General features: G+C 32.7%; 1 protein-coding gene across 1 annotated transcript in view; it reads right to left on the bottom strand.

The window, feature by feature from the left end:
• Positions 1–4,781: 4,781 nt before the first annotated feature.
• SNX2 (sorting nexin 2) overlaps positions 4,782–21,283 on the bottom strand; it is a 53,514-nt gene continuing 37,012 nt past the window's right edge. The window contains exons 8-15 of the mRNA XM_067731564.1: positions 17,934–18,009; positions 16,890–17,003; positions 16,540–16,633; positions 15,003–15,208; positions 8,505–8,648; positions 7,222–7,302; positions 7,026–7,097; positions 4,782–5,267 (exon numbers count right to left, since the gene is read on the bottom strand). Coding sequence (XP_067587665.1) covers positions 5,217–5,267; positions 7,026–7,097; positions 7,222–7,302; positions 8,505–8,648; positions 15,003–15,208; positions 16,540–16,633; positions 16,890–17,003; positions 17,934–18,009 — 838 coding nt within the window. The 3' untranslated portion in view covers positions 4,782–5,216. The remainder of the gene's footprint in view (positions 5,268–7,025; positions 7,098–7,221; positions 7,303–8,504; positions 8,649–15,002; positions 15,209–16,539; positions 16,634–16,889; positions 17,004–17,933; positions 18,010–21,283) is intronic.

Genomic DNA, 21,283 nt, shown 5'->3' with positions numbered 1-21,283 from the left:
TAACTTGCTCAAAGTCAATGATGTAGATTCTTGAGCCAGGGTTCAAACTGTCAGGCAGATGCATAACTGTATTTTTAATCACCCCATTACACTCTCTTGGCTGTACCATACTAGGTTTTACAAGAAGTAACAAGGGCATAGTCATTCCTCAAGAAGCACACAGACTCCTCAAAGCAGAAAGACAGCTATAATGCAAGGTAGACATTGGTAAGCCCAATCTGAAAGGTGCCAAGTACTAGAGTCCAGCTGAGAAACCCACAGGTTCCTTGCTTCCTTCTACTTAGGAGACTAAAAAGGATATATGGAAGATGTGGACTTTAAAGACTGGATAGGATTTAACCAATTGCTGGTAAAGGGGAAAAAGGTAACTCAGACAAGGTAACATCAACAGCACTGAGCCAGAAAAGGACAGAGCATGCTCACAAGACAGGGGCATCATCTGATTAGAGCCAAGGGTGGGTGAAGGCAAGGGGGTAGGATCAAGACAGGAAAAGTGGTTTGAAACCAGATTCTGGATAATTTGGACTTTATCACGATCACAAGATCTTGTGGAGAGAAAAAGTAGAAATGAAAAGGGAACAGATTTCAGAAACATAATCAACTCAAGTTGGTCTTGGCAAAAAAATGACACCTAAGCAACGTAACTGAAAACATAAGCATTTTGCTTTGTCCCAGTTACAAGAGGCTGAGAAACATTTTTAACTGAAATTTAGAAAATAAGGTTGGTTAAAAAGCCTCCTGTCATGCATAAACATGCACATTTATGTGCACACATAAATCCACACACACTTATACACACATATAGTGAGAAGAGTTGAAATAAAGATCTAGGAAATAAATACAGGTTAAAATCAAGATAACTCGAGACTTGACTATGGAAGCAATAAGGTAGCAATTTATTGTTCAGTTTTGTTAAACTCTGTCTGATTTTTTAAACAGTTACATATATATAAATTTTAAATAGAACTTTTTCTCAAAGTAGTCCCTTAAGGCAGTTTATCCCATTAACTGGTCTTAAAAAAAATAGTTTTCTGTTTATTAACACGGGGGCAGCTTCACCTTAATTGTCCTTAATTACAAAGTTTCCATTTGACCCAGTTAATTAAGAAAAATACTTTAAAATATTCAATTTTTTGAGAATTAAAAAAAGACTATGTGACAAGAGAAAGGAAGATGAGGATTTTTAATTTCTTCATGTGCATTAAAAGATTAGAGCAAGCCATAACTTTCCTGTTTTGTATAATCTTCTATTCTTAGCCACTTCTGAAGTAACAGTTTGAAGAAATAAATTCTCTGTATACCAAAGGACTTCCTAGAATTCTATGTTAATGATTAGAAGAGGAATCTCAAAAAGTTTATCATACATTTTCAAGGAAGAATGTTCACAGACGATTAACAGATTTAAGAGGAAAAATCAGATCATAATGACTTAAGCTCTGAATTTGCTTATCTGTAAAATAAGGAAGTTGTACTATAGTCTCTATGTTTCCATCAGGCAATAAAGCACTACCACTTGTTCACAGTAGATACTGAGTGACCACTGCTTGCAGAGCACTGTGCTATAAAGTCTTGCACCTGAATTGTACTTGCTTTTTTTTTTTTGTACTTGCTTTTGAGAGCAACACCTACTAGTCCCTTTTATTTAGTTTTGAATTCTTCACAGGATTTGGGATGGTAAATAACAAACAGCTGTTGGATTCACTCCCCATTTCCAGTTCCACGGCATTGTCTACATCTGCACTGTCCAAAATCATAGCCAGTAGCCACATGTGATAACTGATCACTTAAAATGTGGCTAGTCCGAACACATATATGATGAAAGTGTAAAATACACACTGGATATTGAAGACTTAGTACAAAAAAGACTAAAATATCACAGTAATTTTTAATATATTGGATTACATGTTAAAATATTTTGGAGCTACTGGGTTAAAAATTAAAATTAATTTTACCTGTTTCTTTTACTCTTTAAAATCTGGCTATAGAAAAATTTTATATTACGTATGTGGCTCATGTTATATTTCCATTGGTCTAAACTCTAAGGACCACATCCACAGATCGCCATGACATCTCTTCATGGCCTTGATTACAAAGGCAGAGTAAGCAACAATTTTAATACTACTCTTTTAATTCCCCTCTTCTTGCTGTTTCTGTGTCTGGCCAACCATTTACCTTCATTATTACTTGAAACTACATCCTTCACTATGAGGATTAGAAATGAAACTTATTTGATTCCGGATTTTGGATAAGTGATGGTGATTCTATTCTTTTTTTCAATACTTTGAAAGAGACTCCATCACAAAGAGAGACAGTGTAACATATACATTTCCTGCTAGTGGATATGGAAATGCAACCAAAGATCTCAAGCTAGTGACTGCACTTCCTTTTTCGAGCTGTTATCTTCTCTCCTACCAGCGACCTTCGACCTTCCTTCCTTTAAAACAGGATGAATTTTGCTCATCCTATGTAGTTCTGACTCTTGTTAATCACATGACTATCCATGCAGGGAGCCATAACAAGAAAGTGAAGTAGACATTTAGCTTTATAACTAGTCACATGCTTTAGGGAAAAAAAAAAGAGTCTTTATAATTCCCTTAGACATCAAGAAATATTTTTTAAAGGGATATAATCATCTTCCTTCTTTACTCATCTGATTTCCTTCCTTTAAAGAAACCTGATTTATTAAGAGGCTTATTTATTTTATATTTAAAAACCACTTATGAAACAATTTGTACAAGGAATTTGTTAAAACTTTGCTATATCTGAATAATAAAATAAAAAGGCTTAAAGAATAGCAACAATGAAACCAGGGTATTTTGACACTAGTATAAATATATATATGTATAAAACAAGATGAATAGTTGAAAAAACCTCATCAAAAAATACAATAAAAAAACTTACTTTACATTTTAGAAATCATATTTTTACACACATTTATTTTGCTTTAGCCTTGTTTTACTTTATTAATAGAAGGTGGTTTTGATTAGGATTTGATTCTCTAATAGAATATTTATACTGAAGTTTGATATTTTAAACAACATATTTTAAAGTAGAAAGGCACTTCAGGAATCAGTTCTATATTGTTTTATAGATGTGTCACACAGCTACTGAGTGATAAGAGACTGAACACAAGTATGTTGACTCCAAGTTCAGCTTGTTCCACTGTACTATGCTGCCTTAGTCCTTCTTTAACTTTTATCCGGTTAAAGAAAAAAAAAATTAAAATTCAGACCTTTATAACTAAAAGATTATGTTATCAGCACTATTAATGCTCTTGTTGTTCTATTTATTTGGAATGAAAGTATTCTAGTAAGATGAATAAGAGATGTGAAGGTTGATGGGTGGAGATAGGTGTAGTGTTGAAGCAAGTAAATCCTGTTAAAATGTACACAGGTATCAGAAGTTCATATAATATACTTGAAATTTCCAACAGCCTCTTTATCTTTTAGTAAAGGTTGTTAAGGGGAATGAAATCTGGAATGGATTCAGGTCTGTTACTCTCTTCAGCTTGATCAAGTCTGAAAATATTTATTATTTTATTTGGAGGTACTGACTGTTATTACACATGTACCACAGCAGAATGGATGATTTGGGCTTGAATAACTAAATTATCCTATGTGTAAGCATAACCTATGTACCTAATACTAGCTCATCTTCCCAGTAAGCCTATATTTTTGCTCAGTATTAACAGGACAACAAGATAGGATCTGATACATATTAATAGGAATTACTCATTTCTTAAACGTATCTAAGTTACCTCCAACAGAAGCAACAACAGAAGACTATACTATTTCTGCTTCAATTTCTCCTTCTTCTCAAGACAGCAAACATTATTTTGCATCACTCAGGATTTTTTTTTTTCCTGTTCAATTCATCAAGTCTTTATTATTCCCTATTATGTATCAAGCATTCTTCTGGGTACCAGGATCATAAATATGAACAACACCTACAGTAGGCCTAAAATTTCAACTAAAATAAGTGGAAGCAAACATATCCTGAGGATACTCTGATATATTAATTGTATCCAGTGCGCTGCTAGAAAGGACTCAGTTACACATAAAACATTCTACTCTTCTGGAAGGGAGATACAGTTGTTAAGCCTGAGAAGAGGGGCATCTTTAAGAATACTTTTTAAAAAATGGAAATAACTGATCCCAGTTACAACTAAACTTTCATCAACATTAAGGGTTATATAATTGCCATCTAAACAGGATACAGAAATAGGTGAGATGGCTGCCAAAGACAAATTTCATTTTACTTCAAATTTCCTTTGCACTATCCTTGGTTATTCATCAAATCACAGGGTATTTTAGCATGGCACTATTCTTTGTCAATGATAACCACAGATGATCTACTTTTAGTTTAAAACAAAAAACAAAGGAAAGGCAAGGAATAAATTAAATATATGCAAAGTCTTGGACTTTGAAGATAATAGAAAATGAGCAAAATCCACAGGACCTGTAACAGAAACATCTACTTTTTCCTAATTCTTAAGTTGGGCACTTATAATAGGAATGGATAAAAACAAGCAAACACAATTATTTACTCCCGTACTCAAGACAAGAGCACTCCCCAAAGTTGAACCAAGAGATAAAAAAACTTAATTAACCTTCCTTCATTGAATCATTTAATAATGAAAGAGTTCAGTTTTTTTGTGAATTAAAAAAATTAGTGATCATAGCATCACCTATATACATCTAAAAGAAAAAGTTTCTTCCTATTAAAATGCTTTTAAAAGATCCCTAATATGTTTACATACCCAAATAATCTGTTACTAATACTTCACAAGGAATATCATTTTATTACTGTAATCACAAAATCATCATTTCCGTACAGGAATGTATAAGTGAACATTAATCAATGCACTGATAATTCACTTCATAAAGAGGGCGAACACACTACAGAACATATTGTAAAGAAAAAAATATTGTAAAATTTTCTGGCCTTGCAGTGCACTTTTTAGTGCAAGTATTTAAGACACAATAGTGTTCAATTCAGCAAAGTATTGCAGAACGTCATGCCACAGTCCACTTAATTCAAAGAGGGTCAGGACATGCAGCTTGTAATAAAATGTCAGAATATATATTTATAAAAAACCACATGTAATTCATAAAATATATAGTGGTTTATTTAGATGGTTTTAGATGATTTCACTATGGAATTCTGCATAACTGGAACAAGCATCCAAGATCTTCTTAACAGGAATAACCTTCTTGCTAGGCAATGGCTTTGGCCTCAGGTAGAAATGCCTCCCAGTATTTTATCAGCTGTGGATGATAACAAAAAATAAAAGACATTCTCATAATCTTTTTGTCGTTTATAATAATATATCCTGTGAAGCATTTAAAAAAAATCTATACAAATAGCTAACAATGATTAACATTTACTAAAGTCTGGTTCTTAAAGGGATCATCTAAATTCCCTTATATTAAGTCTGTCAATATAATTCATATATAAATTATTTTAAAATATTAATTACTCCTGGGTAATTTTAGTTTTTGATGTAAGAAAAAAAATTTTTTAATACTGAAAAACTTAAAGATTTCTTTATGAATTGTATATATAGGAACAGTTTGTTAGTATAAGTTAAATAAGATTACCTTAAATAATAAAACTGCAATGAGCTTTTCCAATATAAAGTGATAACATCTCCTAATTCAGAGGATATTCACATTTTGTTATTGCTAGCCAAAAACAATGAGAAAAGGAGGAAGAAAAGAAAATATCCAAGCAAATGTAAAAGAGACTGGAAGGAATTAGCTGCCAGTCTTTCCTGGATAGTCCAGAGTCCAGAGAACAGAATAGAACAGAATAGACTGACGTATAAACTAACATGAAGTTTAACATTAAGTTTAAAACAATTCCTTTAAAAACAAGCTTATATAACCTTTTTTTTTTTTTTTTACAGATAGTTGCTTTATTTATTCATTTAAAAAATTTTTTTAAAATTTATTTTTGGATGAGTTGGGTCTTTGCTCTGTGCGTGGGCCATCTCCAGTTGCAGCGAGTGGGGCCACTCTTTGTTGCAGTGCGTGGGCCTCTCATTGCCGTGGTTTCTCTTGTTGCGGAGCACGGGCTCTAGGTGCACAGGGTTCAGCAGCTGTGGCTCGCGGGCCCCAGAGCGCAGGCTCAGCAGCTGTGGTGCACAGGCCCAGTTGCTACCGCAGCATGTGGGATCTTTCCGGACCAGGGCTCGAACCCACGCCCCCTGCACTGGCAGGTGGATTCTTAACCACTGCATCACCAGGGAAGCCCCTGATTTCTTTTTATATTTAAAGAATCTGACTTTATGAACTAAGTATTTAAAATAAAAAACAAATATAATTTGAAGATATAATATTATCACCTAATTTAAAAATTTAATCTATTGATATTATACGGTTTAAAAAGAATTGGAGGAAGAAATCCTTCTATTCAAGATATTAAATAATTTGATCTATTACTCAAATTTATATTAAAATACACAGGAACAAACCTCTGATATTATCTTGTTACAGACTTTTCTTTAATATAACATTAAAATCCATGGTTTTCTCTATTTAAGGAGACAAATGCCACTTGTGGTATACAATCAACACCAAACCCACACAAACTAAAGGAAAAATCAAGACAACATTTTTTAAAAAACCTTTAAAATTTAGTTTTTAGTTTAAGTTCTAGCTGGTATGGAAGAGAAGAACTTACTACAAGAATGTACTCAAACAGCTATGATCAATAGGGAAGTAAAACTGGGACGACTGAGAAAAAGGGAAAAGTAGTCCAGAGTGTTTCTCATATTCTAAAACTGGGAAAAGTGTATCTTTCCTAGAGGTTAGCAGTAGGGGCAAAAAGGACCCGAGAATTTCCAATTACTTTTACTACCATTCTTCCTTTGCTGTCTTTGGTTTTCTCTACTCCATTTATTACTTCTCAAGTAATTACTTCTCAAGTAATTACTTCTCATTTCATTGATTATCATCTTTAAAATAAAAAAGCATATCAAAAACAAATTCTAAAAGTTTTTAAGTTATAAAAAATTACCTTACCTGTTGCTGTGTTTGTACTAATGATTCTAAGTACTTGATAATAACAGTTTTAAAATCTTTCACTCGTTGTTTCTGTTAAAGTACAATACATGGGGAAAAAAAGGTCCATTAGTACAAAACCAAACTTGATTTTACCATGATATTGTGGCAAAATGTGACCAAGTTGTTAAGAAAAGTGTGAAATTATTATACTTGCCTCAAATCTTCCCACTTCTTTTCGAATTGTTTTAGAGATCTGTTCAAAATCTCTTTCTCCTTGTTGCACTTTTGCCTCCCACTGACAAAAACAAACAAAAAGGTACAAATTTTTTAATCTTGTCTGGGAAAAATTTATAGAACTAGCTGTCATGACCACTCATTTGATTTATAATGCAGTGCCTAAAAATCCTGAAAGCTCAATATTGGCAAAGCCCAGTTTGGCATCATTCAAACTTGTATGTAACTTTTCAGTAGTGGAAATGCACATCAGCTTAATTTCCATTAATATTTTACTGTCAGACTTACGATTAGGATATTCTAGTGCTTAATGAACTACAGTCTCCACACCTTAATTTAGATGAAAAGATTTTGAGTATAAAATTCACCATCAAATAATTTAGCAGTGTTAGAGTGTAATTTTCTCATTTCTTTATATGCCTTTAAATTATTTCAAAATATATCAATACTACTAATTTCAAGAATACATGTTCATCACAATTTATATGCCCATGGAAATAATTAATTAGAAAAATTATATGACAAACATTTAAAAAACATTTTTGTAATGGTGAAATGTACAGATTAAAAAAAAATTGTGCAATTATGGTCTACTGAACACCTATCGGTAAACATTAAATTCACTACAGAAACAATGAACGTTGTGATTAGTGACCAATGGAACAGCTAAAATAAAATAAATGAAGACTTAAGCAATGAAATGATATTTTCCCACTATGTAACCAAAACACTGGTACATACTCTTCAAAGAGCAGGTACATTTACTTTAAGTAATATAAAGGTTGTCCTACCTCTTCAATTTCCTTATTGAAGCATGGCAAAAAAAGTGTATAAATTATAATAAACTTATACAAATTTACTAAAATACCATATATAATACATATATATGGGGGATAATATCGCCTGGACAGCTACATGTGGGACAAGTCTATCTCTAAAACCAGTTTTAGACACAAAATAAGTAATTATCTGAAATCAAATTAACCATCTCAAAAGAAATGTGTGATCATTAATTCAAAGTTAATTTAAATCTTTTCCTTGTATGTTTCTTTATCCATTCCATAATTATGTGAAAGTAACAAAGGGATCTGGAGATTTTAATGATGATCAAAATGTTAAAGTAATTATAAAACAGTTCATAAGTTATGAAAAAATAGCTAAGTGTTGAATGGTTCAGAAAAAAATTATGAAAAATTATGCATATATGAATGAGTCATGGAAAATTTGGGTAAAGAGATAAATAAAGCATTTTGTATTAATCACCTCTCTTATTTCATTTTTAGCTTGCTGTATTTTATCTGGTTTGTTAGCAACCATCATTTTTGCTTCAGTTTCACGTTTTTTGAGCAAAGTAATTTGAGCGTCTTCCCATTTCTGCCAGCACTTCATTCGATGGTCAAATACACCCTATAAGTGAATGACATAATATTACTACTGGGAATTAACACTGAAATACTTCCAAAATACTAGAAGTGCTATAGTACGAAAAACAATAAAACCAAGTACTTATATACTACTCTAATATAATGAGATATTGAAAATAAACACGCCAATATCAAAGAAAATAGAGGTCCATATTCATTTGCTTAAAAACAAAAACCTGGTAATTGGATGAAATGTAAGAGCTCAGAATAAAAAAACAAAAAACAAAACTACACATAAAATCCATTTCACTAGCCTTTAGGGTTTTTTTCTTTTTCTTAGTTCCCATACCAGGGGGATCAAACCCATGCCCCCTGCACTGAGAGTGCAGAGTCTTAACCAATGGACCACCAGGGAAGTCCCACCTTTAGGGTTTAAAATGTGGCTTATAATAAGATTCCTAACAGAGTTTTATGCTTTGAAGAAAGATTTAATAGGAAAATGCTGGTGTCATATTTACAATTGAAAGTTTTCCTACTAAAATATCAAAAGCAGATTTAAGTGTTGGAAATACGCCAAAAAATTAAAAATAGGAAATGTGAAAAGCCATAAGATAACAGAAAGTAAAGTAAAAATGTGGTGGAAGAGATTACCAATAGCAAATAAAAGAAAAGGCAAAACAATGTAAAGATATAACAAAATGCCGGGGGCGGGGGGAGAGATAGTCCTATACAAGGTAAAAAGCTCAAATGGATATATGTATCTAGTATGCAGAATTAAATGAAGAAATAGACAAAAAGATCGTAACAGAACAATTCAACCAACTCCATGACTTCTTTCAAGGGGTTTGGTAGAGCAAGAGCAAGTGAATGGAGGAAAAAAATGAAATATGAATGTAAGACACTAATTAGAAATTTCATTAAAAAAAAACTGATGGACAGACTGGAATACAACAATAATCCCTTTTCTAGCTTGATGTTGGGGATATATTCACTTTTTTTAGTATTTATTAATTGAACAAATGAAGCAAGCATTAATAACATGGGTGAAACAGTGTTATTTTCATTTATTCCAAATAGAGAGCTTTTGGATCAAGAAACAGTAAATTAATACATGCTGTTATAGGAACCTGATGAAGAAGAAAGCACGTAGATAGTGTATTTCAAGGTGTAGGCTTTGGAACAAATCTAATTTGGATTCAAATACTAGTTTTGTCACTGTATGATCTTGGGGAAATTCATTTAATTTCTATAACCCACAGTTCTTCCAAATATAAAACAGTGAAATGAGATCTAGATTTATGGACTAGGAATAAAATGAAAAGTATATAGCATGCATGGTGACTTAACCTAGAGGATGTTTAATAATTAGTAAGTACTATTATGGATTACTTCTAGATAACATACACATATAAATGTAGTTGATTAACTCTTAGATTTCTACCAGAAGTGCAAATAATAATAACTTAAGTAATAGAAAAAAACCATAATCGGACTGTATTTACAGCATACAGCATATTTTGAAAATGTGGGCAAGAATATTAAAAACTCCAAATCCAGAGTTCTTAAAGACAGTACACATTTTAATTAGCCAGGACGAGACATCCCAGGCAAACTGGTAAGTTAAACGCACTCTATAGGCATTTAAATACATTTTACTAGATTTGTCATCTCATATAATTTCTCTTCTCTCAGTAGTCTTACTGTTCTCTGTTTGCTTTTTTTATGTTTAAAAGACTACATTCTCCTTAAAACATTTCTCATTATGAACTGATTTTGCTTCAGCCAAATTAATTTGGGCCAAAATCACAAAAGTAATACATCTAACACAAATACATTCAAAAAGTCACTATTATTTACAACAAACAAACAATCCCTGTGCCTCACCCCCTACACATACACAAATTTTAAAAGTAATTTAAGACTTTAGGCCTAGTTTTCCTTTAAAGGAACACGGCCATATCAGCTCTTCATTTATAAATTCCTCTGTTCAATAACAATTTGATTATTTAAAATATGTACCAATACAGTGCAACAGCGAACCAAAATGCCCTTTAATTTCAATATTTGCTTAAGTTCTTAGTATATATCAACTGGCCTTTTCAGTGATACACCAACTTAAACTAATTTGGTCTCTGCCCGGTTTATTATCTCATAATATTCCAAAAATCACATGTTCACTGTGGTACAGATATAGGAGCTATGGTAAAGGCAAAGCTACTAAAGTCAGGTTATTTTAGATAAAAAAATTAATCTCAACTCCATAAGAATTAACTTTTTCTTCACTTGGTTTTCTACCCTTGTAACACCAGAATATAAAAGAAAAAAAGAATCAGAACCATACCTGATCTTCTAAAAATGCTATCTTTTTTTCTTTCCCATTGGGGTACAGCTGTTTTACAATGTTGTGCTAGTTTCTACTGTACAGCGAAGTGGAGTTCCCTGAGCTATACAGCAGGTTCTCATTATTTATCTATTTTATACATATTAGTGTATATATGTCAATCCCCAAATATCAAATCATAACTTAATGTATGCCTCTGCATGTCAAGATACTAATCCACTGTGGTACAACCAGCTTCTTCTACAAGAGGGATACATTTACACTGATGATTGACTTTAGACATCCCCCACCCCCCGCCAATTTATGGTACGCAATTGTATGCAAGTTCATCTAGGTTAGACAAGGTTGCAGTTGTGGAGTTTTCCTGGCCAATCAGGAAATTTAAGGCTGCAATTTTAATTTAATTAATACCATATTCTAATTCAGTGAATCTGAAAGTATGCTGCCTAGATTCCTGGAGTCCTGAAAGGATGCTGATTACTTACAGCCAAACGATGAAGATGTTAAACTCCTTGGGGAATCCATCTACTGGTTTTTAAAAAAATTATTTTATGTATTTTATAGATCTGCATTCCCTGTAAGAATTCCTTATGAAGATTCTAGTGCTAAAAACATTCAAAGCTATTACCCTCAATCCCTGACCCTCCTCTAGTGGCTCACAGAAGGCCAATACATGAAAATGCATCTAACGAGTTTACCACTTAATACACGTGAGCTAACTAACCGTATTATCCAAAATATAGAGTCCCAGATGTCAGAGCCTATACAAAAGAGGGAAACAGGAGTTCCCTGGCTACAAGGCCAGGCCTGGGCAGTATTCTGAGTGGATGAACTTCATCACTTTCTTTAAGGCCCCAATTTCTCATGTTCTCAGTACCCCTACTTTGGCCCTAAATTCTAATTCCCAAAGTACTCCTAGTTTCAAAATTACCATCATTTTAAAAAGTACTCTCAATACGGATAAAAGAAAGAGCTAAGTATTAAATAGTATTAAACAGGTATTAGAAATCAGTAAGACAAAAAATAAAACTGGGCATAAACATAAACAATTCTTAGAAGTGCAAATGGCTTATCATTTGTAAACATGCTTAAATTCACAATAACTAAAGAAATTAAAACTTACACACACACAAAAAAACCACCACTGGGTGGGAGAAGAAGCAACACATATATTGGTGTGAGAGTATAAAGAGGTATAACCTCTTCAGACAGTAATATGGCAACGTTTATTGAAATTTAAACTTCATATACCCTTTGGCCAAGTAATTCTACTTCTAGGAATTTTATGCCCAAAGAATTATTATCAAAATACTTAATATTTAATATTGGACTCATCAAATAATACAAGGTCCATCTATATACTAAATGATGGAATATGATACAACCATTTAAAAGAATGCAACATATATTTACGTAAGTTGATAAAGAGACCTTTTTAAAATAGAGTGGGTTAAAAAAAAGCAGGCAAAGAATCATGATATAATATGTGCCTTTTTGAAGAAGGAAGGAAGAGATGAAGGGAAGGAGAAGGGGGCTGAGACAAAGAAACAGAAAGAAAGAAGGAAAGAAAAACAAAGAGAAAATTAGCTTCATAAATGTGCACAGCTAATTCTGTAAAGACATCTAACAGAATTTCACCAAGGGAAGAGAAACTAGAGGTTTTAGTAAAAAGAAATTTTCCCTTTTAGGGCTGTTAGAATTATTCTGTGCATGTATTACTCTTTCAAATACAAATGAATTAGTTTAAAATAAAAAACAAACAAAAAATAAAGACCATAAAAAATGCCTTGTCATCTTACTCCATAATTTCTCAACTCCTTTATGAAGTTGACCTGGGCTAGGTTTCAGTAGAAAATCAATCTGAAAGAGCTTAATTCATCTTAAGGTATAACTTGACCATAGCTCTTTAACTCTCCTTTTAGTCAATGAATCACTAATTCAGTATTTCCCAAAGTGTGTTGCATATATGTAAAAATATATTAAGTGGAAAAGAATTCCTGTTCATATGAATTTGGAAGCCTCTGGATTAAATAAAGTTAAATGTCTTTTTTTACTGCTAGACAGTCCTGAGCTTTTTAAATGCACTCTGAATCTGCAAGACAGGGATACTGCATACATTATCTCCAAAACTCAGCTGACTGTGGCACATCTTTCGGTGTCAGTGTTATGTAGAAAACATTCCGGGAAACACTGATATAACTGTAATTTCATGGAATGTAAAAAAACAGTAAGAAGGCAGAGGCAGTATGAGAAAAGCTGTTTTTGAGGGATAAGCATCCAACACACAGGGAGGCCAACCCTGTCAGGGAGTCTTGTCCCAGGTTAGCTCTTCTCAGCAGGTACTACTTCTCACAGACAGTGCCTAGTGTCCCTTTCTGAACCCACAGGTTTTTTGCAGGTGTTATACTTTTTAATAATAGCTCTCATGCTAGTGGGAGCTCTGGAATGAGGTGAGAGCAGGTGAGAAACAGGAACCATTATCTGTAAACTGAATTTCTGTATATCACAAGTTGCCTATATAAAATGAACTGGTAACTATCTATATTAATATATTTAAATAGGTGAAAAGAAAAATTAACCGCCAGGAATATAAAGAGTAACATCTAACAACATAAATGTCCATCAACAGAGGAACAGATAAAGAAGATATGGAATATTACTCAGCCATAAAATAATGCTATTTGCAGCAACATGGATGGACCTAGAGATTGTCATTCTGAGTGAAGTAAGTCAGACACAGAAAGACAAATATCATATGATATTGCTTATACGTGGAATCTAAAAAAAAGGGTACAAATGAACTTATTTACACAACAGCAGTAGAGTCATGGATGTAGCAAACAAACTTACAGTTACCAGGGGATAAGGGAGTGAAGGGATAATCTGGGAGATTGGGACTGACATATACACACTACTATATATAAAATAGATAAGTAGTAAGACCTGCTGTATAGTACAGGGAACTCTACTCAATACTCTGTAATGGCCTATATGGGAAAAGAATCTAAAAAAGAAAAGAGTGGATATATGTATATGTATAACGGATTCACTTTGCTGTTCACCTGAAACTAACACAACATTGTAAATCAACTACACTCCAATAAAAACTGAAAGAGTAACACCTAAGAATAAATACAAACAAAATTGGTAATGTAGACAAACCTAAACCTAAGAAAGTACCACTCTGAAATGCTAAGAACCCTCTAGTAATAACTGTCATCATTAGCCTGAGAACAGAATCGTCTATAATATGCAATGCATCAATGTTCTGATTATAAATACTAATATAACTTTCTAGATGTTTGAATCCAATGTAAACTTACAGTTCCCCCGGACGCCATGAGAACTAACGTTCCTAACAGTAATTCAAAGACACCGTAAGATCTTAAAAAGTATATTCCAAAACATGTAACATAAAATAAGTCAGTTCAGTTTCATTACCTGAATATTGGAGTTATCTATAAAATACTAATTTTCATTAGTTAATGGGATTACTTTCTTAACTATTCAGAAACTTAAGACTGTTCATCCTTAAACATTACCACTAGGTAACACAATTTTTTATCTAATCTAGTCCCATCTTGTCTATAATTAGATGGTGACATATACACAGAATGTCTGCTTATAGTCCAAATTCATGCCAAAGCCACCGTTAAACATATTCATGCAATAATCAGTTCTGGTTTTTTCCTGCTTCTTATTATAACTTTACTAATGATAACAGAATCCACTGGGTAGTTTCAGCTTATGCTAGGAGTAAACAAATGCTATCAGTTGGCTGCAAACTTCTATATATAAATACATAAGTAAGTGTGTAATGGTTTTATTTTATTTGGCATCCTTAGATCTCTTAAAAACATCAATTCTGCCTATTGTACTGTCTAAGTCATAGGGGAAGAGAATATTAAGCTATGAATAATCATCTTGAAGCCATTTTATACTTACTAGTATGTAATTTACACACTTAAATGCATGCCTAATAGGATACCATATTCTTCTTATAAGCAAAACAATGAAGTATGAAGAATTCAAGGAAGATTACAAAATAAGGCTTACTTTCACTGCAGCAATAAGACGAATGTAGTCACTAAGTAGTTCTGAAAACATATAAAAGTCAGCAAAAGCTTGTTCTTGATGTAACTGGTCTATCTTCTCCTCAACCTCTGCAAGCTGAGACAAAGCTCTAGACAGTGCAGTATGATCTTCAGAATTACCTAACATGGCAGCACTTTTAGCAAAGGCAGCTGTGTTGGCTGAAAGTTCTGAAATTAAAAAGTATGCACTTTTAGTGTTCACTAGTGAAATTTTTTAATATTGCATTGATTTTTTACTGTCGTTCTAAATTTTATCTGTTCACAAACTACTCAAATATTTTAAAATAATTAACATGCAACAGTCATTAAAATGCCTTGGGCAGATAAATGTTAACTGCTCAGAGCTCTACTGAAAATTTAAAAGAACCACTGCCTATATTCCCAGGGGATGAACTATGTTTAATAATATAATAATCTCCCTTCCCTTTCTCCCCTAAAGTGCTCACTGTTTCTCTGTCTAGTCCTAAAAAAGACAAAAAATATATTTTTCATATGGAAAGCACTGGGAACGCTCACAATTGATTTATACTACATTATTTGGCCTTTAAACATTTATTGAAAATAATGTCTATAATTTTTGATAAGAATATTATTTAGCTCACAGGAGGAAAGCAAAGTAAAATTGTACATGCAATTCACATAAATCTTATTCTTTTCTTCTTTGTGTGCAACAACAATGCGTAGTGAAATATTAAGAATTTCTGAAAAGATTTTTCAATGTGATTATTTCAGATACATCAAATAAAGAAAAACAGATGTCAAGGACTAACTATTATATTGCTTGGATTGCTCTGTTGCTCTGCATTATGTAAAGTTCTCTTAAAGAACCATAAAATGTTCCCTAAGAGAAAGAATACAAATAGCAAAAACTGTTATAAGTTACTTTCAATAATAAATGTACCAGTAGATTTTCTGTAATTATTTTTTGCAATGTATTGCTGGGAATGGCATATACTAAATTATTTATTGTTTTAGAAAGATGATTGTAAAAGCCATGTATTCTTCAAAAATAAAACCAAAAACCTCACCATGGAATCAAAAAATTACAACTAAAATTTTCTATGAATTTTTAACACCCCCTCCAGGTTTTTAAATATGGTATTTGAAAAATGAAGAAAATACTCCAGAGTTCTCTATGAAATATAGGTACAAAACTAACATTTTAAAGAAAAATTTCATCATTCATTTTTGAATTTCATTCCTTAATTATATAAGAGTTATCAATAAGACATCTTCATTCATTCATTAAACATGTTTAACAAAGAGTTAATCAGTTTTAATCCAAAATTCAAAATATACTTTTACAAGTTCAAGATTTTTCTCCTTCTAAACTAGAAGTTACATAAAATGGAACAGAAAACATTAAATAACAAAGTTGAAACAGAAAACATCCTCTTTAAAATATTCATAACTTTAAAATGTTCATTTTTAATAAAATTTAAATAAAATATCTGAATTAACTTACAGCGTTAAACATATAAATAACAAGACAAACAAACCTTTTCTATGACAGACCAAGGCTTCAACACTGGCATGAAGTTTCCTAAGTTGCTGATCCAGATTTTCAAATTGCTGCTGCTTTTCTTCGAACCACTAAGAAAAAAATGAAAAATGGAGCTAATTTAGCCAGAACAAACCACTGTAAATTAGGTTACCAATAAATAGCAAGCTACATTCCTTGTTTTAAAGCAACAAATTAACCATGTATAACCATGGTGGTCAACTGATGTGCTGAGAACTAAACTCAATAAGCAAATTAATATCCTATTTTCTACTTGTACAGCTTTAAAATGCAACTGTTGGGCTCATTAATTCATCTCATTATTCAAGTCAAAAAATCAGCTCTTACGGCATCCGATTCATTCATCTTGATTGTCATTTTGTTGACAGCGTCGGCAGCCTTGTTCACCATCCTCAATATTCCTGCTCCACTCAGAGCCTGTGTATTAACTGCTCTAGGCAGCTGGAATTGAATGACAAATAAGGGCAAACAAACCGGTTAAAAGCCTGGAGGTTTAACTGGCCACAGAAGGGACTGCCCCCACACACAGCCCCGAAAAAAAAGAAAAAAGAAAAAAAGGAGGTTGTATTTTCTTCACTCTCATACATTTCAATAGTGAGATGTAATTTCTCAAATGCACTACTTCTCAAAGGAAAACTTAAAAAATAGACTTTCCATTTGTTTTTCTTCTGCACGTTTACATTTAGATGGAACAACACTCTGTTTGTCAAAATATATTAAGAAATTGCCAAGCACTTTAACACTGGCCACCTGTTTGCTAGCAGAAATAAACTGTTTATAAGGAAAAAAGAAGAGTCTTGAGAAAAATCTCCTTATGTTTAGTTAGGACTGTGTGATTTTGAATTTTTTAACAATTCTGGGGTTCAAGTAAATTTAAAAACAAATCTCAAACGGTAACAATTAGAGGATAAAATGTGCCAAATATAAAGAGCAGCATGGTTATAATTAAAGCTCTTTCAAATCATAAATTTGCACCTCAAAACCTTAATAAGACGATTAGAATGTAGACACACAAACACACATTATTCAACTATCTCTAAAATGAGGTCTGAATAAACTTATTTCAACACAATGCCTAAGCAACAACTTAGGGAATTCAGAATTAGACTATTTATAAGCCATTCTTTTAAATCTGGTTTTAATTTTTCAAGAAAGGGAATGATCATCCTACAATTATCAACGCAAAGAAGATATTTTGTTAGTAATTTAAAGTAATTAAAGCTAATTAAAGCATTAAGCAAAAAAAAAATCTTTGCTTTATTCCATCTATTAATGCAACTGTTTACTGAACACCTATTCTTATACAAATTATTACACTGATAATCATAAATGAGAACATTTACATATAAAAATTTAAAGTAGAAATAATACCTCTGAACTTTCCAAGAACTGCCTTAAATCAGGATCCTGTAGTAAAGTCGGATGCTTTACTGTTCTTTGAAGATACCTAGATTTAAGAATAAAATGCTCCTTTATTTATCAGTACCATCTTATTTTAAATCTTATTTCAACAAAATAAAAATTAAAAAATAAAAAAAAAGATGTCCTCTGTTTGCCTCCTATCATATCAGTTTGCCTTCACTCTAATTATGTAGAATCTTATAGCAATTTAATGATTAAAAAGCTTTTCGTTCATCTTTTGAAAATTCATAATTATGTAAAAAGAGACATGGTGGGGGTGGGGGTAGGAATGGGGAGAGGTTAAATAACTTATCAAACTTCTCACTGCGAAGTATTAGAGTTATAAAAGGGTATATAGGTAAATTTATCAAATAATGCTATCTTTCGGTGGGTCATTATATTTCCAGTTATTACTATACATATTCTAGTAATATATATATTACTATGTAGTCCAGTTAAACTTTTTTTTTTTAAATTGTCATCATTACCAAAATGGAGAGCAGCCTACCAATTTCTTTTTTCTTGGCAGCAGATTTTAATTATCAAGTAAGTTTTGGTCCTTATTTGACAAGGACTAAATTTTCTTCAATATTTTTATTTTTAAGGTTCTGCTATTTTTGATAAATGTCTTCCTTATATGACATCACATAAAATAAAAAGTAAAGAGAAACATCATTATTAAATCACTATTAGCCTAACTTTAGTAATTTTCCTTTACTAGAAAAGGTATAGCCCTGACATTCATAATAAATTACCAATCTTTCATAAAAAAAAAAGGTTCACTATTTGATGATCATTGATTACTTAACTAATCCCATTTTTAAAAAATTGCTCTTTCCCCAGATTAGTAACATGCAATAATATTTCAATTATAATATTTTACCTAACAGTTAATATACCTTTATTTCTGCAGCATAGATGTAGTCAGTGATGACTTCTATCTCTTTACAAGATTATAAAGTATGCCTAAAATAGTTTCTAAAAAAAGTGATAATCTTTTCTAAAGTCAAACACTATATATAATGGTTAAAATGACTAATCGCTGCTTAAATGTTAACTTCTGTTTTTGTATATTTAAATAAAATACACACCATATTAAACTTCACTTTAAGTCAACAGCCCACACAAGAAGTCATTATAACAGAAACAGAGCATTTAATAGATACGTACAATGCAATCTACACTGTGGTTTTAAAAAGTATTTGAGGCTTACTTTATAAAGGTATAAAAGAGATGCAGTAGAACACTAATCCTGTAAGTTTAAGAAATGTTGGTATTTTCCCACTGGAATTTTACTTACAATTTTAACACTGAAGTTCTCCAGTACTACTCTAGGTGAGTTATTTAGTTACTTAGACTGTGCACTGCTTAAAGCAGTCTGTGTAAGTTGTTCATCTGAGTGCACACAACAGCTGATAAATAGCAAGCACTCAGATGTTTGTAAAATGAACAAGCAGGAAGACAAAACATCTAGTACCCAAACCTTTAAGAAATATTCTAATATTTCTACCTAAATGGAAATACCTAATACTATTTATATTCTAAAATAGCTTTTTAAAGTGAGTTCTGCAGAATACTAGTCTCATACAATATTCCATGAAAACGACTGGTTCTACAATCAAGAAAGTTTGAAATATATTACATACATATTCCTTTCTTTAAGACCTATAAGGAACAGCAGCATATTAAATGCTGTGAGAAGTACTGCAGGAAAAAAACCTGGTTTAACTTTGCTACACTCTACATTTATAAACCTCAACTGACAACAGATTTCCTTTTTTCACCCTACCACATACTAGCAATCTGAGGAATCCATTTTGGAAAATGATATTCTAGAAAAAGAGATGGTAAAACTTTTCTTCTTAAGGGTTACATGAAAATAAAGAGCAATTAACCATTAAAAAAAGTATCTGTAAATAGTCATCAATTCAGAATTAAGGTCAGAGAGGGTTGTAGATATATAAAGGAAGGATACAGAACAAAAAGGAAAAGAATGTGAGAAAAGTACACGAAAAGAGGTATGGAGAGACACTGAAGGAAGACAGAAGTTGGAAGATGCAACGGAACTGATGAAAAATAAGTATCAGATTCAACAAGAGGTGGTCAGTAGTTGTTCTTGAGAATTGTGCTAAGGAAAAGTTATTGGTACATTTAGAATCACTTAGGGCTTTCAAATTCCTACTTACTTACCAAAACAAAATAAAGCAGGTTATACAAAATGCTTGAGAGGAACAGAGTTAAAGATATTTCTCTCGCTTAAGACTCAGACATGTGTGCTAAGAATGAGAGAATAGACAGGTAGAAAGAGCCTGGGTCTTTGATGACATTCATTTGTTCATTCAACATTTATTGAGCATTTACTACACATCAGTTACCGTTCTGAGTACTCAGAATGTACCAGTGAACAAGAGAACAGGATTCCTTCTCTAGTAGACCTTTAATTAATTTATTTTTTAAGTGATTTATTTACTATTTATTTTTGGCTGCATCGGGTCTTAGTTGCGGCACGCAGGTTCTTTGTTGAGGCATGCAGGATCCTTCTCTGCGGCGCGTGGGCTTCTGTCTAGTTGTGGCGCGCAGGCTGCAGGGCACGTGGGCTCGGTAGTTGTGGCTTGTGGGTTCCAGAGCGCGTGGGCTCTGTAGTTTGTGGCATGTGGGCTCTCTCTAGTTGAGGCGCATGAGCTCAGTAGTTGTGGCATGTGGGCTTAGTTGCCCTGTGGCATGTGGGACCTCAGTTCCCTGACCAGGGATTGAACTCACGTCCCCTGCATTATAAGGTGGATTCTTTACCACTGGACCACCAGGGAAGTCCCTGGAGCTTTAATTTTAGTTAACAGAAGACGGACAATAAATCATAAACATAAAAATTATGTAGTATGTGATAAGGTGGCAAATGCTGTGGAAAAATGAAAGGACAAGTGGAGAAAGGACAAGTAAATGGGATCAAGTGTGTAAGGTGTGGTTGATGGCGATGTAAACAGAATAGGTCAGAATGAAACCAATAATCAAAATAGGCTTCACTGGCAAGGTGACATCTGAATGTTTGAATCTGAAAGAGGTAAGGGAATTAGGTACACAGATACCTGGGAACAAAAGCTTTCTAGGCAGTGGGGACAGGGTAGAGGGTAGAACCCTAAGGTGGGAAGATGCCTGGGATCTTTGAGGAGCAGCAAAAAGGTGAGTGTGGCCTAGAGCAAAGTGATCAAGGAGGATAGGAGATCAAGTAGGTAACAGAGTGAGCAGTGCAAGTCATGTAAGAATTTATAGGTCATTATGAGGACTCTGGCTTTTATTGACTGAAACTGGGTGGGTGGACGAAC

This window comes from Pseudorca crassidens, chromosome 3 (assembly GCF_039906515.1).
Source record: "Pseudorca crassidens isolate mPseCra1 chromosome 3, mPseCra1.hap1, whole genome shotgun sequence".
Classification (NCBI taxonomy): Eukaryota; Metazoa; Chordata; class Mammalia; order Artiodactyla; family Delphinidae; genus Pseudorca; species Pseudorca crassidens.
The sequence above is the reverse complement of the archived record's forward strand: the minus strand, read 5'-3'. Positions and strand labels throughout refer to the sequence as shown.